This window comes from Triticum aestivum, chromosome 3B (assembly GCF_018294505.1).
Source record: "Triticum aestivum cultivar Chinese Spring chromosome 3B, IWGSC CS RefSeq v2.1, whole genome shotgun sequence".
Taxonomy (NCBI): Eukaryota; Viridiplantae; Streptophyta; class Magnoliopsida; order Poales; family Poaceae; genus Triticum; species Triticum aestivum.
In genome coordinates, this window is record NC_057801.1 from 6295552 (window position 1) to 6308041 (window position 12490).

A 12490-nucleotide genomic window follows, 5' to 3' on the forward strand; every position below is an offset into this window, starting at 1 on the left:
ATTTCATCATTGTCGACTTGCGGCACCAGATTGCTAAGCAAATAGGTCATGCTGCAAGGCAAATCCCCCACGAGATTTTCAACCTTGTTCCACAGTTGTGGGAAAGAAAAAAAAAGGAAAGGAAAGCATAGAAAAGCAGATAAAAAATAATAAAATGGATTATACCTTGACGTAGCAATTGGTCTTCATGTTGACATGCATGAAAATTTCCTTAAGTCTTCTATAATTGAGTAACCATGTATATGTGAATAACAAAAGTTTCAATAAACATCATGCCAATTACTGAAGGACCCATCGGCCTTTGTGTCTGCCGCGACAACCTTATCGACGTGCTCGTTTGTCAAGTAAGTGAAGCATTCAAGGTGCACACCGATGTCAAGCAAATTGACACCTAAGATGTCGACGTACATATCCTACTTCATGAATGCAAAATACTTGTATAATACAACTGGTATGGGTACCGAATTACTGTGGCGGAGCTGCTGGAACTACTCTCTGACAGGAAGTCCACCGGCGTGTGCATCATTTCGACGCACACAGGAAGTCCAAACAGTAAAACAAATAAAAAGAAAACATGACCACAACCAACCGAACCAGAGATTATATAGCTCATACACATAATCTACGAGAGGCTCGCCATCCAAACTAATTGAATAAATCTTATGCAACCTATTCCAGCCGGCTGGACCGAGAGGGCATAATTAAGCTTCCACGCGTCCATATGCTGCAGTGATGACTACATATAGGTTGAAGCCATAGATAAGCTACAACAACTCTTTTATTTGAAACGCCAAGGACTTTGACCGGCCATTAAGTGATCTGTCTCTATTAAGACGATTCTTCAGAGTAGGTACTACATAATATCCGATATCTACGTATATATATTTATACCAGTGAGGTCTTTGCGCTGCACAAGCCTTGCACACTAAACTTCTCTCTGCCGTTGTCGTAGAGCCAATTGGAATTACTGAAAGAAAAGGTGTTCATATGATGAGATCTTCCTCTTCTTCCATGGTACCAGCCATGGCAATCCTGGCTATCACACTCATACGCTGCTCCCTGCCATGCTCTGCTGACATCCAAGGTAATTTGTTCTACTAGACTAACTTCTTTCATGTGAGAACTACTAGGTTCGCTCTGCAGCAGTAATGTAATGTATATATTCTGCGTGTACACTCGGTTAACTTGTGATGTGCGTGCATGCAGTTCATACGGAGGGAACCCGTGAGGGACAGAGCCCTCCGGCGCCACAGGCAGCGCCACGCCAGGGTACGGCATACCGCCGCCGCCCCAACACTACGCCGCCGGCACCTGCAGTGCTGCACCGCAAGACCCTGCAGCAGGCTGTTCCAGTGCCACCGATGTGATGGTCTATACTATGCGCGCGCTCAGAAAGTTTATCGTTTTTGTTGGCAGAGTGAAGAAGTGCCTGTGACAGCGATATGTTACTAACTCCAGAAAAATAAGTATATGGAGATGCATGGCTCTAGCGTTCTTTTATTAAAAACATATCTTTCAATAAGATGGCTATATTCATCGTTTCGTAATAATCTGTATGAGTTTTAAATGTCAAGTACCTATTGTTAATGTTATGTATGTTCCGTCACAAAAGAATGAAGTGGATAAGATTGTTTGCAACATGGAAAATTTGTTTGTTTGCAACTACTTTTTTTTGCGGGACCATTGCAATTTAATTTCCTTGAGCATGGCAGATGTAGTTTATGGATCACGGAAATTGACATGTCTTCAATTTTTGTCATCGCAATTTTAGTTTTCATGAAATCCGATGTTCAAATACATATTCAACGTTGGCAAAGTTGCCGTGTGAAAAATAATATTGTTCGCAAATTCATATGGTACCATATAACCAATTCACCAAGGCAAAAATTGTTGAAGGCAAATTAAAGTAATGGACCCATGGCAAATCTTACCCTAGCAAATCTACTTTATGGATCGTGGAAAATTTATTAATTGACCATGGCAAATTTAGTTAATGGATCATGGAAAATTTCACTTTTATTTAACATTGCGATTTGAGTTCATTGCCCATGGAAAATTTTATCCTGTCTCATGACAAATATTCACTTTTTGGAACCCATTGCACTGCAGGTGTTGCGTCCTTGAAATTGCAATGATACATAAAACTGAAATTATTAAATTGCAATATCCATTATTGCAATGATACGTGAAACTAAAATTTATCTAGTCGCAATTCATGTGTGGAAACCAATTATGCAAAAAAAAAAGGTTTCGCAGGTTGCAAAGATAGGGGAGGGGGAGCTAAACCAATGCCATAGTGCCAATTTTCATATTTTTTTCACAATTGGTTAATTATATGTGTCATTAGGATGGAAATTGCCTTTATTTACACGTTGGGGTGGGGGGGGGGGGTACCTCAAATAATCTGATAGCATGCAATCTTGTTTGTAAAATTTCCATCTTTTTCAAAGAACAAAATCCTTAAATTTGTTGTTTTCTGACAATTTTTACTTTCATTGTTCGTGGGAGGTTTTGCTTTCATGGGACCATGGAAAGTTTTCTAATGCAACATTACTATTAAAAAATATATGGTACACTTTTTTGTGTGTCCTCCGTGATTATAATTTTCAGTCCACATTTTTTATGTCTTCATGTATGTAGTAAAAATACCTTACAAAATTAATCCACATTTTTTGTGCTAATGTTCTTGAAAATCATAAGTAAATTCTAACTCATTCCCACTCGTCTAATAATATCAGAAGATTTAATCCACATATTTTACCACGGCAACTTAAAATATAGCACCATGGTAATTTTTATTAATTAACGCACGAAAATCTTTATAAACTAGAATATAGCTAACACATGCCGTATTTTTGACGAGGTAGAAGCATATACCACAAGGCAATGTGTATTACATCTTCACAAAATTGCCATGCGTTACATATGTTTGCGCACCTTTTCCTCCGCATTTGTTTTGTAGTCTTTCATAGCTTTAGGATGTAGTGTTTTGAATCTACAATAAGACATGGCAAATAGAAGCTTTTTTTTAGCCTTGCCAGTGCAAGAGGGACATCTTTTGGGCCAAGGTTAATAAGGCTTTTTTTGGCTACTACTTGGCACGTTTTTGGGTCCAGCATTGGATTGACGCGAGTGCTATTAGCCTACTACCGATGGGAGGAGGGAGGGCTCCTATACAGCGCTTTAGGCGCCGGGTCGAGAAACTGGCGCACGCACCAGCTTCGCTTGGGCCGGCCCAATTAAATGAACTATTCGTCTCGCTCGCTCCGTTCCTTCACTCACCCGCTCCCTTCATTATATCGCTCAATTTTCGGTTGGCTGGTCAACGGTTCACCATTTGAACATTGATATTTTTAAGAAAAAACAAAAAGAAGAAAAAAATTGCAAAAAAGAAAAAATCGTGAATTCAAAAATATCTTAAAAAGTTCATCAAGTTTGAAAGAAAAAAATCAGTTTAGAAAAAACTTCATCAAGATTGAAAATAAGTTAAGGGTTTCAAAATAAAGTTCATCCCATTTTTTAAAAAAGTTCATTTCTAAGAAAAGTTCATCAAGTTTTTAAAATAAGTTCATCAATTTGAAAAAAGTTCATAGATTTTTAAAAAAGTTCATCGAATTTGAAGAAATGTTCATCAATTTTGGAAAAAGTTCATCAAATCTGAAAAAGGTCAACAATTTAAGAAAAAAATCATCAAATTCCTAAAAAAGTTCATCGAGTTCAGGAAAAAGTTCATCAAACTCAAAAAAATCCATTGGTTTTGGAAAAATTTCATCGATTTGGAAAAAGAAATCATTGAATTTGAAAAGAAGTTCATCAAATTGGAAAAAAGTTCATCAATTTGTTAAAAATATCATCGAATGTGCAAAATAAATAGAAACTGGCAGAACCAAAAATAGAAAATAGAAAGAAATATGAAAAAGGAAAAATAAAAAAGAAGAAATAAAAAACAGGAAAAAAAATGGAAGAAAAATGGTTAGAAAAAACCCAGCGGAGCCCAACCTAGAAATCCAGGTGAAAAAACCAAAACCGGGGCTTCAGGCAGTAAGGAAAGAAGAATAAGACAAAAAGAAGTTGAGTAGCAAAACTCGTGCGATGTCCAAGTTGGTCACTACTGTCCACTACTAACGAAGTTGTTCCGAGTTTGAATCTTGGCACCGCGCCATTATTATTTTTAGTTTTGAACAGAAAAGGAAAAACAAAGAAAGCTAATGGACCGGCCCAGGGCGCGGGTTTGTGTGCGACAGCTGGCGAAATAGGCTTTAACCGGCCTCTTCAGCACCAAATAGGAAATGGTCGATGGGAGGGGTGGGTTGCGCTGGGGGTTCGCCCAACAAACGGAATCGTTCCATGGATTGACCCTACCCAGCTAACGGTTTGTTCGGTACAGGAGCCGCGCAGGCCGAACGTTTAGGTGATATCAGGGTCCATAAAAAAAGTAACAGTACAAGCAGTTGTCTCTACTTCTAATGAAGTAGTTGGTAGTCTCGCTTCCAGTTTTTTTTCGTCCCACCACTTTCGTCCGGTTTTTTTCGTAGGTTAACCGTCGTAGATTTTTTTCGTTGCCTCCCACACTTTATCGGTTTATTTTCACTTCACCCTCTCGCACAACGAAAAAAACTGAACGGATCAGAACTTTCCATACTGACGCAAATTATTTAGTAATGTCTTTATGTAAAAGAATCAATCACAATCAATCTTTAAATATCAAATTTAAATTAATTAATCTTCATAAGTTTGTTTCCTTTCGAATCACGTCCATAACTTTCCTTCCTTGTTTGGGCAGAAACTGTTTGGTAGCAGAGATTAGGAAGCTTCCTATCAGTGTAGTAATAGGAAGTATTTTTTTCTTGATGATTCGTTTCCATGCATGATGATAGTAAATTAGGCCAACATTCACCACTATTTATCAACGTCATCAATCGTATCCATTCCTACCAGTTTTAAGGGAATCTGCTCGCTATGTCTTTTTTAAGGGGATCCGCTCGCTAAGTCGTCGTCGAACGTTATTTTCACAAACAATCTCTACTCCTAATGGAGCAGTTGGTAGCCTCGTATGGTTTATTTTTGTCCTCCTCCCACCTCCCCTGATTTTTTTTCATCCTCCCTCCCACCTCCCAATTTTATTGGTTTTTTTCGTCAGTTTTTACTCGCCCCCTCCCACCTCCCAATTTCATCCGGTTTTATTCGTCCCACCTCCCACCACCCTCTCATACTGGTTCTTTTTCTCTCCACTCTTTCCTTGCAAACCAATAATTTCCTAACATACAAAAGATCACGGATCTATCTTTCCTTACCCGAACCAATCGCGCCCTACATTAGTGCATTTCTTTATTAAGAAAACTAACACGTAAATCTTAACGCATTGTAAACAAATCCCGTTATGGACCTAATTAATTTATTATGGAATCTATACGTGGTCGCATTGGTTCTTTTTCTCTCCACTCTTTCCTTGCAAACCACTAATTTCCTAACATACAAAAGATCACGAATCTATCTTTCCTTGCCCGAATCAATCAATCCCTACATCAGTGCATTTCTTTATTAAGAAAACTAATACGTAAATCTTAACGCATTGTAAAGAAATCCCGTTATGGACCTAATTAATTTATTATGGAATCTGTACGTGGTCGCATCTCTCCCCTCGTGAAAAAATCACATCCATCTCCCGTTAAAAAGGAAAAGAGAACATGAACGATCAATCCCACACCCTGCATCTCAGTAGCAAAAAATCGCCCCCGCCTCTGCTACTGCGCCTCGCCGTGTGCCCGGCTCGACCCATGCCTCGCCTGCATGGCTGGACGCCGCCGTCTCCACCGCCACGTACAAGAAAACAGTGGGCAGAACCATCCATTCAAATCGCACACCCCCACCCTCCTCCGCAATCCCTAGCCCCGCATCACCCTATCGCTTTCTCGCCTCTCTTTCCCCTCGATGTAGATGGTGCCAAGCGGCGGCCTCGAGCACCGGCAGTGCCGCCCTCTCTATCTTCGTTGCGTCGAGAGATGGGCCGAGGCTATTGTCGGTTCGCCGCCCACGATTGGGCCGCCTCCGGTTGTCGCGCACCACCGGCTCCACCTAACGTGCCCGACCCTCTCCGCTTTCGACCTTCCGGCGACCACATCCCTCCGCGCCTCCATCCATCATCCACAAGGCCGCTCCCTGCACCCACCCTCCTAAATTCTCCATACCGGCGGACAATCACCGAAGATCCAAGTTGGCCCGATATCAATTTTTTTACATGCTTTCTTTATCAGTTGGTGATGGGAATGGGTTCCAATTTCTCTCTCTGACTGTGGATTCGCAGGCAAGAAGCGCTTCTACATGCATCCTCCTGTCGGTCCCTAAAGTACCAAGGTAAATGGTTGGTGTTGCGTTTGTCTAGGATGATATATGTTGGCTCTGTTTCGGTTCATCCGAGCAGTTCCGGTACATCGTGCATTTATCTTGCCAGTAATGTTCTGTGATGCTCTGATGCACTTTGGGAATTGTTTATCTTGTCTTCAGTGCAAAACATTTGTTCATTAATGCATGAGAAGAATCCTTGTTACTACCTTAAATCTGTTTTATAATCCTTATTGTTACGCACTAGCGCGTGTGTGTATGAAATAGATGGATTATGGTCCCGTACCCAATAAGATGGATATGTGTGTGTTAGAGAGAGAGAGAGGGAGAGGGGGAGAGAGAGTGAGGAGGAGGGAGGGAGAAAGTGTGTGTGAGAATTTGATGGTAAAAAGGTCGCCAATGTCACTTGATATGTATGAGAATATTAAATGTAATATTAACATAATTGATATTGAACTCTTAAAGTTAATGTGGCCTCATTGCAACGCACGGGTGTTCTTCTAATCTCAAAAAAGAAGGCAGTTGTTACATTTTTTCCTCGATCGATTGCCTTTGCACCCAAAAAAGAAAAGAAAAAGAAAAAAACGCGCACACTGCACAGGAGGCGCGCCCCAACCAACCTCTAGTTGTACTCGATTCACTTCACTAAGAAAAATCATAGGATACTGGAAACACAAAATTAGTACAGCAGAAGAGAAAAAAAAGAAGATGTATGAAGCCTTGGCATGAAGATAAAATCCAAAGTTGTGCACGCATGGTTCAACGGGGGCGTCCTGCAGGGCCACCTTACTCAATTCTCAGATCACGCAGTTGGAGCAGCGGCGGCGGCCCCTTCATCAGCCGACATGGTTTTGATCTTGCCCTTGCCCTTCCCCTTGGGCCTGCCAGCGGCAGCGCCAGCGGCGCCAGGGCCGAGTAGCTTGGGACACAAGAGCGGCGCGCTGATCTCCATGATGGAGACGGTGAAGGGGCGCGCGGCGACGACCTTGACGAGCTTGGCGACACTATCGGCGCCTGGGGAGCGTAGGTACATCTGGCCGTCCTTGTCCTTGGAGTAGTCGATGGTGCCCATGTCCTTATCCGTGTTGGAGAGCATGGTCTCCAGCTTGGCGACGTTGGTCTTCATCTCGCCCAGCTGGATGGGGTCGAAATACTTGATGAGCACATGATGCTGGAGGATGGTCCGCTGCTTTGCGGCCGGCACCGCCAAGAGTGGCTTTACGGCCTTCTCGGGGACGACCAGCACGGAAGCCGACTTGAGGCGGCTCACGTCATCGGCGACCTTTGTCTCCTTCAGGAGCCTCAAGAAGGTCGCGTACTGGGGCTTGTCAGCGAGCATCTGCGCCACATCGATGGCAGCCAGCGACGCTGGCGTCGCCACGGCGAGGAGGAGGATTGCGAGAAGGACTTTGGACGCCATCATGGTTGATTGTCGATATCACGGTGATGGTCGAGATGTATGGCTGATTATAAAGGCTGGGGTTATTGCTATTTTTGTCAAAGAAGAGTTTGTTTCCTCCAAACATTCTGCGGACGGCAAGCCATTGGTTTCGGGTAATTTCGGACCATGGTTTCTATTAATGGAAATAGGAGGGAAGGCCTCTCTTTTTCTTCAAAAAGAAAAGAAACTTTCATTGGTTCACATATTGTGGCCACTCCGCATCTACATGCCGGCTCTCCGTCCTTTACGTGTTTATTTATAGGTTTTACCAAAGAAGGGAGGTGTGGACGTGGGGTTTTAAACGAGTTCAATATTTTGTATTTACATTTCCACGTGGTTCAAGATTTTGTATTTGCATTTCTATATTGTTTGTCACTTCTATAGTGTTGTACACCATTGTTCCTGATTATTCTTTTAGAATTTTTCGTATGATTGTTTTGCCCAAAAATTAAAAACTTAAGGTCATGGGTATACCAACGCCCTAGCTCATTCGCACCTTTCCCTTCCTCCAGCTTTTTTTTTAGTAGCCTCGCTTCCTCCAACTAATCCAGCAGCAGGGCCGGCCCTGGGCCATGGCGAGCAGTGCGACCGCCTAGGGCCCATCCTGAGCAGGGGCCCATACGACTCTGCTGGCCCAGCCTATTAAGAACAGAGAAGCTAGCTAGCCACTCAGAAGTCTCTCCTCGCCTTGGAATTTTTATTCCATCTCTCTGAGACAGCGCAGCAGTTGATCTAAATAAAACTAATCCTGTTCGGCATGAGTGATGAGCTATCTCAAAAACAAAGAACAATCGCCCCTCGGTCCAATCTGTACAATTCGGTTTTGCTCTGATTGGTTATTCCTTGCACAGCATAAAATGTAGTGCACCTAGTAATTTCCTTTCCACTCGCTCACCTAGATGTTTTTACCTCTAGTTTAGTTTTTGGAAATGATATGGAGCCAACGTCTCTTGGGATCGGTTCTTTGAGCGCACGGTCTGATCGTGAGCATGAATCTCAACGCGGTGACATGTGGCAATCGCGGTCGGCGCACTGTTTTCTCAAACGTACCCCGCTGAGCGAAGACACACATGTCCGCTCTATTATTATTTTTGAGTGAAAGAGTCCATGTGTAGCATGGCATTTCCCATGATGTAGCATATACCAAATACCCAAAACATGTTCTGTGGTGCGTGGCATTTTATCTGCTTGTAGCATGACAATTCACACTACTATTGTCCCATGGCAAATCTTTTTACTGCAACATGACATTCTTTTTCTGCTAGCATGGAAATTACAGAAAATGTGGGCAATATTCTCTTCTATAGCGTGGTAATTATATTTGTTATAGCATGACAATTCTAGCATGGCTATCAATAATCATGTGCGAAACTTCTATGTGGTATCGTGGCAATTTTCTCTGCTGCAACAATCGACATATTATACTATCTATAACACGACAATTCTCTATGCACGACATGGCAAACTCTGGCGTCGTTCGCTCGCAGGATCCTCCGAGAACGAATCACGCCGTTCAAAGGAGCCTCGCAGAAAGCACAAGAGAAAAGTATATTTTTCGTCCCTCAACTCTTGGCAGAGTCTAGATTTGGTCCCTAAACTTCGAAACCGGATAATTTGCACCCCCAACTACTAAAACCGGACATGGTTTGTCCGTGGACACGGTTTTGACCGGTGTTTGTGCTGACTTTCGCTGGTTTTGACCGTGTTTTGACTTCTGACTCAAATTCACATACTTTCTTCAAGTCCGTTTATATTTTCAGGCCCGCATACTTTCTACAAAAGTTCATGAGTTTGAATAAGTGCACGGATTTGAAAGCAGTGCACGAACTTGAAAGAATTACACGGATTTGAGAAAAATACTTGAACTAGAAAAAAGTATGCGAATTTGGAAAATTGCGTGAACTTGATAAAGTACATAGATTTGAAAATAGTGCGAATTTCAAAAGGATATGTGAATTTGAAATTTTTACGCGAACATGAAAAAGTACACGCAGATGAAAAAAACGTACATGAATTTCAAAAGATTCATGGATTCGAAAAATATACGTGTATTTAAGTCAGCACCGGTGAAAATCAGGGTGAGTTAGCACCAAAACCGCTGAAAGCTGAGACCAGGGATGAACCTCGTCCCGTTTCAGTAGTTGATGGTGCAAGTTGTCCGGATTCAAAGTTGAGGGATCAAATCTAGATTTCGCTAAGAGTTGAGGGACGAGAAATATACTTTTCTCAAAGCACAATCATTCTTGCCATAGATACTACTAGGGGGAGCACGTTGTCTCCCAGTTAGAGTGCTTTCTTTTTCTCTTCGGCTCTGCCGTGACCGACGGACCAATTAGTGGCCCGCCAGCTGAAAATGATGCTGCGGTGCCGAACTACGCGTCGACGGCTGATGCACGCTGCATGACTTCCCAGGTCTATAGATAAAGGACGAAAGAGGAAGATCTCTTCCATGATTATGGGCCACTGACGCTGTTGTCAAGCCAGACCAATTTTTCCAAGGTTGACGGAAGGCAGACTTTGACCATCAACAAGAGTCTCCAAGACCGTCCCCTATAATACAAGGCTAGTAATAGCGTTATACTATGCAGCTAGAGAGCGGAGGATCATGGAGCGCTCTTCTTCTTCCATGGCACACGGTGTTGCCCTCCTGGCGCTCATCTGCTGTTGGTTAGCATGCTCGGCGGCGGCCCAAGGTAACTAATTAACCTCTATTCGCAGCTCAGTTGCCTCATTATAGGATGATGATTGATGATGATACATGCAGTTGTTCCGGACGGACGCCGTGAGCCAAGGGCTCCGCCGTCGCCACTGCCTGGGAACCAGAACCCGGTGGAGGCTCCAGCTGAGATTGCGTCGCCACCACCGCCTATGGACACAACCGCGCTTGCGCCGCACCGCAAGACCCTGCAGCAGGCTGTTTCGAGCGTTCATCATGTATGAAGCACTGTCGCTCCGATATGTTCTTGTCTATGCATGTACGGTTCTTGGTGATGAGGATTGTTTGCTGTGTTGGCGACTGAAACCATTAATAACAGACAAAAAAATCGAACAGCCCAAGAAGTTCGGTGAGGCAGTCCAACTTGTAAAATTTTCTTTGTACACATTGAATAGCTAAAGGATCAAATTCGTTTAGACATTTTTGTTGCACCACAGAAATATCCGAAAACTTCTAGGCACTGTTAGTACGAAAGTTCTTTTGACTTGCAAAGTTTAAAGTATGGTCGATATAAGTCAAACTATGGCCAAATTGCCAAGGAAATTCGCACGCGCTCACTGGACTCACACAGTATTATACTCAAGAAGCTGGATCATAGCCAAAGTACAGTAACTCATGTGCTTGTTTTCACCCATATAAAGGAAAATTTCAAGAATGGTGTGCCACATAGGATAAACAAATCTTTTTTGAGGTGAAGATAGTAAACTAGCACGGCTCTTGATGCAAAGTCGGAAAATTAATTTTGTTAGAGGGTACACCTACATGGTGGTTCAAAAAAATTCTACTCTCACTTTCCCCCATATTTTTGGTAACAGGCACATTTATTTTAATGTTCCTCAAACAAGAAAATATAAAAGAGGGACAGGGGAGAAAAATAATCTACTAGTACTGCGTGACCATTGCAGTAACATGCTTACAAACAATCTGTACTACTTTATAAATAAATTGAACAGATAACTCATAACAAGTCATACTCAATATGCCTTAGAAATTATCGATCTATAACCGAGAGATAAATACAGCAAAACAAAAACAAATCATCACCAACGAAACAATTCAACCAAACACATCATCAGAGCTCAAGTTTTTCACCCTTTCAGGTCAGCATGAAAGATATTCAATCAACTCTACCACGGGGATCCCGCAACCGCTTACCAAGTGCCCGCCCTTCGAGTCAGCACATAAGGAAAAATATCGGCAAGGGCAAATTAGCCCTATAAAAAGCATGATATGTATTGTACCACCAATGAGTCGAAACAAATTTGAATGACATAGCCAGAAGAGGATTTATGATCAACATGATTCCATTTCTTTGATAAGAAACTAGCCTACTTTTCTCATCTTATTTTTCTACATCACTATAAATATATTTTTCTTTGAAAGGACTGTATACACTCGGACTCTTGATAGAATGATGTAAGCAACCCATTTATTGTGAAGTTTTTAATTCGGTATCGAAGTTGATTTTTTTATATAAGAATAGGGCCTCAGTGGAAAATTGAATAAGACTACAACAATGACCACACTAGTGTATCACTTCCTCCCCAAAGGTGTTATCTGACAGCGTCTTTGGTTCGTGCGAACTAGAGATGGGGAATGTCAGTTGAGGGTGAGGAGATTAAAAGCCCTTTGATTGATAGAGGTAATGAGAGTTTAAGTTGGCAGGGGAATGGGAGTTGAGGGAGCCGATTCCCGATTTCTTTCCATGGGGTACCATGTTAATTCGTGACCAGAGGTCCATGATAGACTAATTCCCATAATATACCAAGCAAGGAAATGGGAGTGAAAATCTACTTCCACTCCTAATCCCAACACAAAGTCCCACCCCGCCCCCTACCCCAATGGTTACCGAACAGGGTGTGAAAGTTGTGCTTTTGCATTCACTAGTTCGAGGGAAATCCTTTTATTTCTTCCATTGTCTGGTGACAAAATCTCTTAATAATGTCTGTATTACCTACCCACAAAATTGAGAAAGCAAAGGACTGGTAGAT

General features: G+C 42.3%; 1 protein-coding gene and 2 long non-coding RNA genes across 3 annotated transcripts; 2 read left to right on the top strand and 1 right to left on the bottom strand.

The window, feature by feature from the left end:
* The first annotated feature begins 915 nt into the window (after nt 1-915).
* Nucleotides 916-1711, top strand: LOC123064269 (uncharacterized). The gene is made up of 2 exons (XR_006430658.1): nt 916-1084; nt 1207-1711. It is a non-coding gene; the product is annotated as an uncharacterized lncRNA (long non-coding RNA).
* Nucleotides 1712-6793: 5082 nt separating this feature from the next.
* LOC100037654 (fasciclin-like arabinogalactan protein 10) lies at nt 6794-7786 on the bottom strand. Its single transcript, XM_044487784.1, has one exon. The coding sequence runs from the start codon at nt 7763-7765 to the stop codon at nt 7145-7147; it is 621 nt and encodes a 206-aa protein (XP_044343719.1). The 5' UTR covers nt 7766-7786; the 3' UTR covers nt 6794-7144.
* A 2582-nt stretch (nt 7787-10368) lies between these two features.
* On the top strand, nt 10369-10915 carry LOC123064270 (uncharacterized). Its single transcript, XR_006430659.1, has 2 exons — nt 10369-10476; nt 10548-10915. It is a non-coding gene; the product is annotated as an uncharacterized lncRNA (long non-coding RNA).
* Nucleotides 10916-12490: the final 1575 nt, after the last annotated feature.

What these genes read in the sequence shown, in the direction of transcription:
- LOC100037654 (XM_044487784.1), bottom strand. Translation starts at nt 7,765, where the DNA reads ATGATGGCGTCCAAAGTCCTTCTCGCAATCCTCCTCCTCGCCGTGGCG.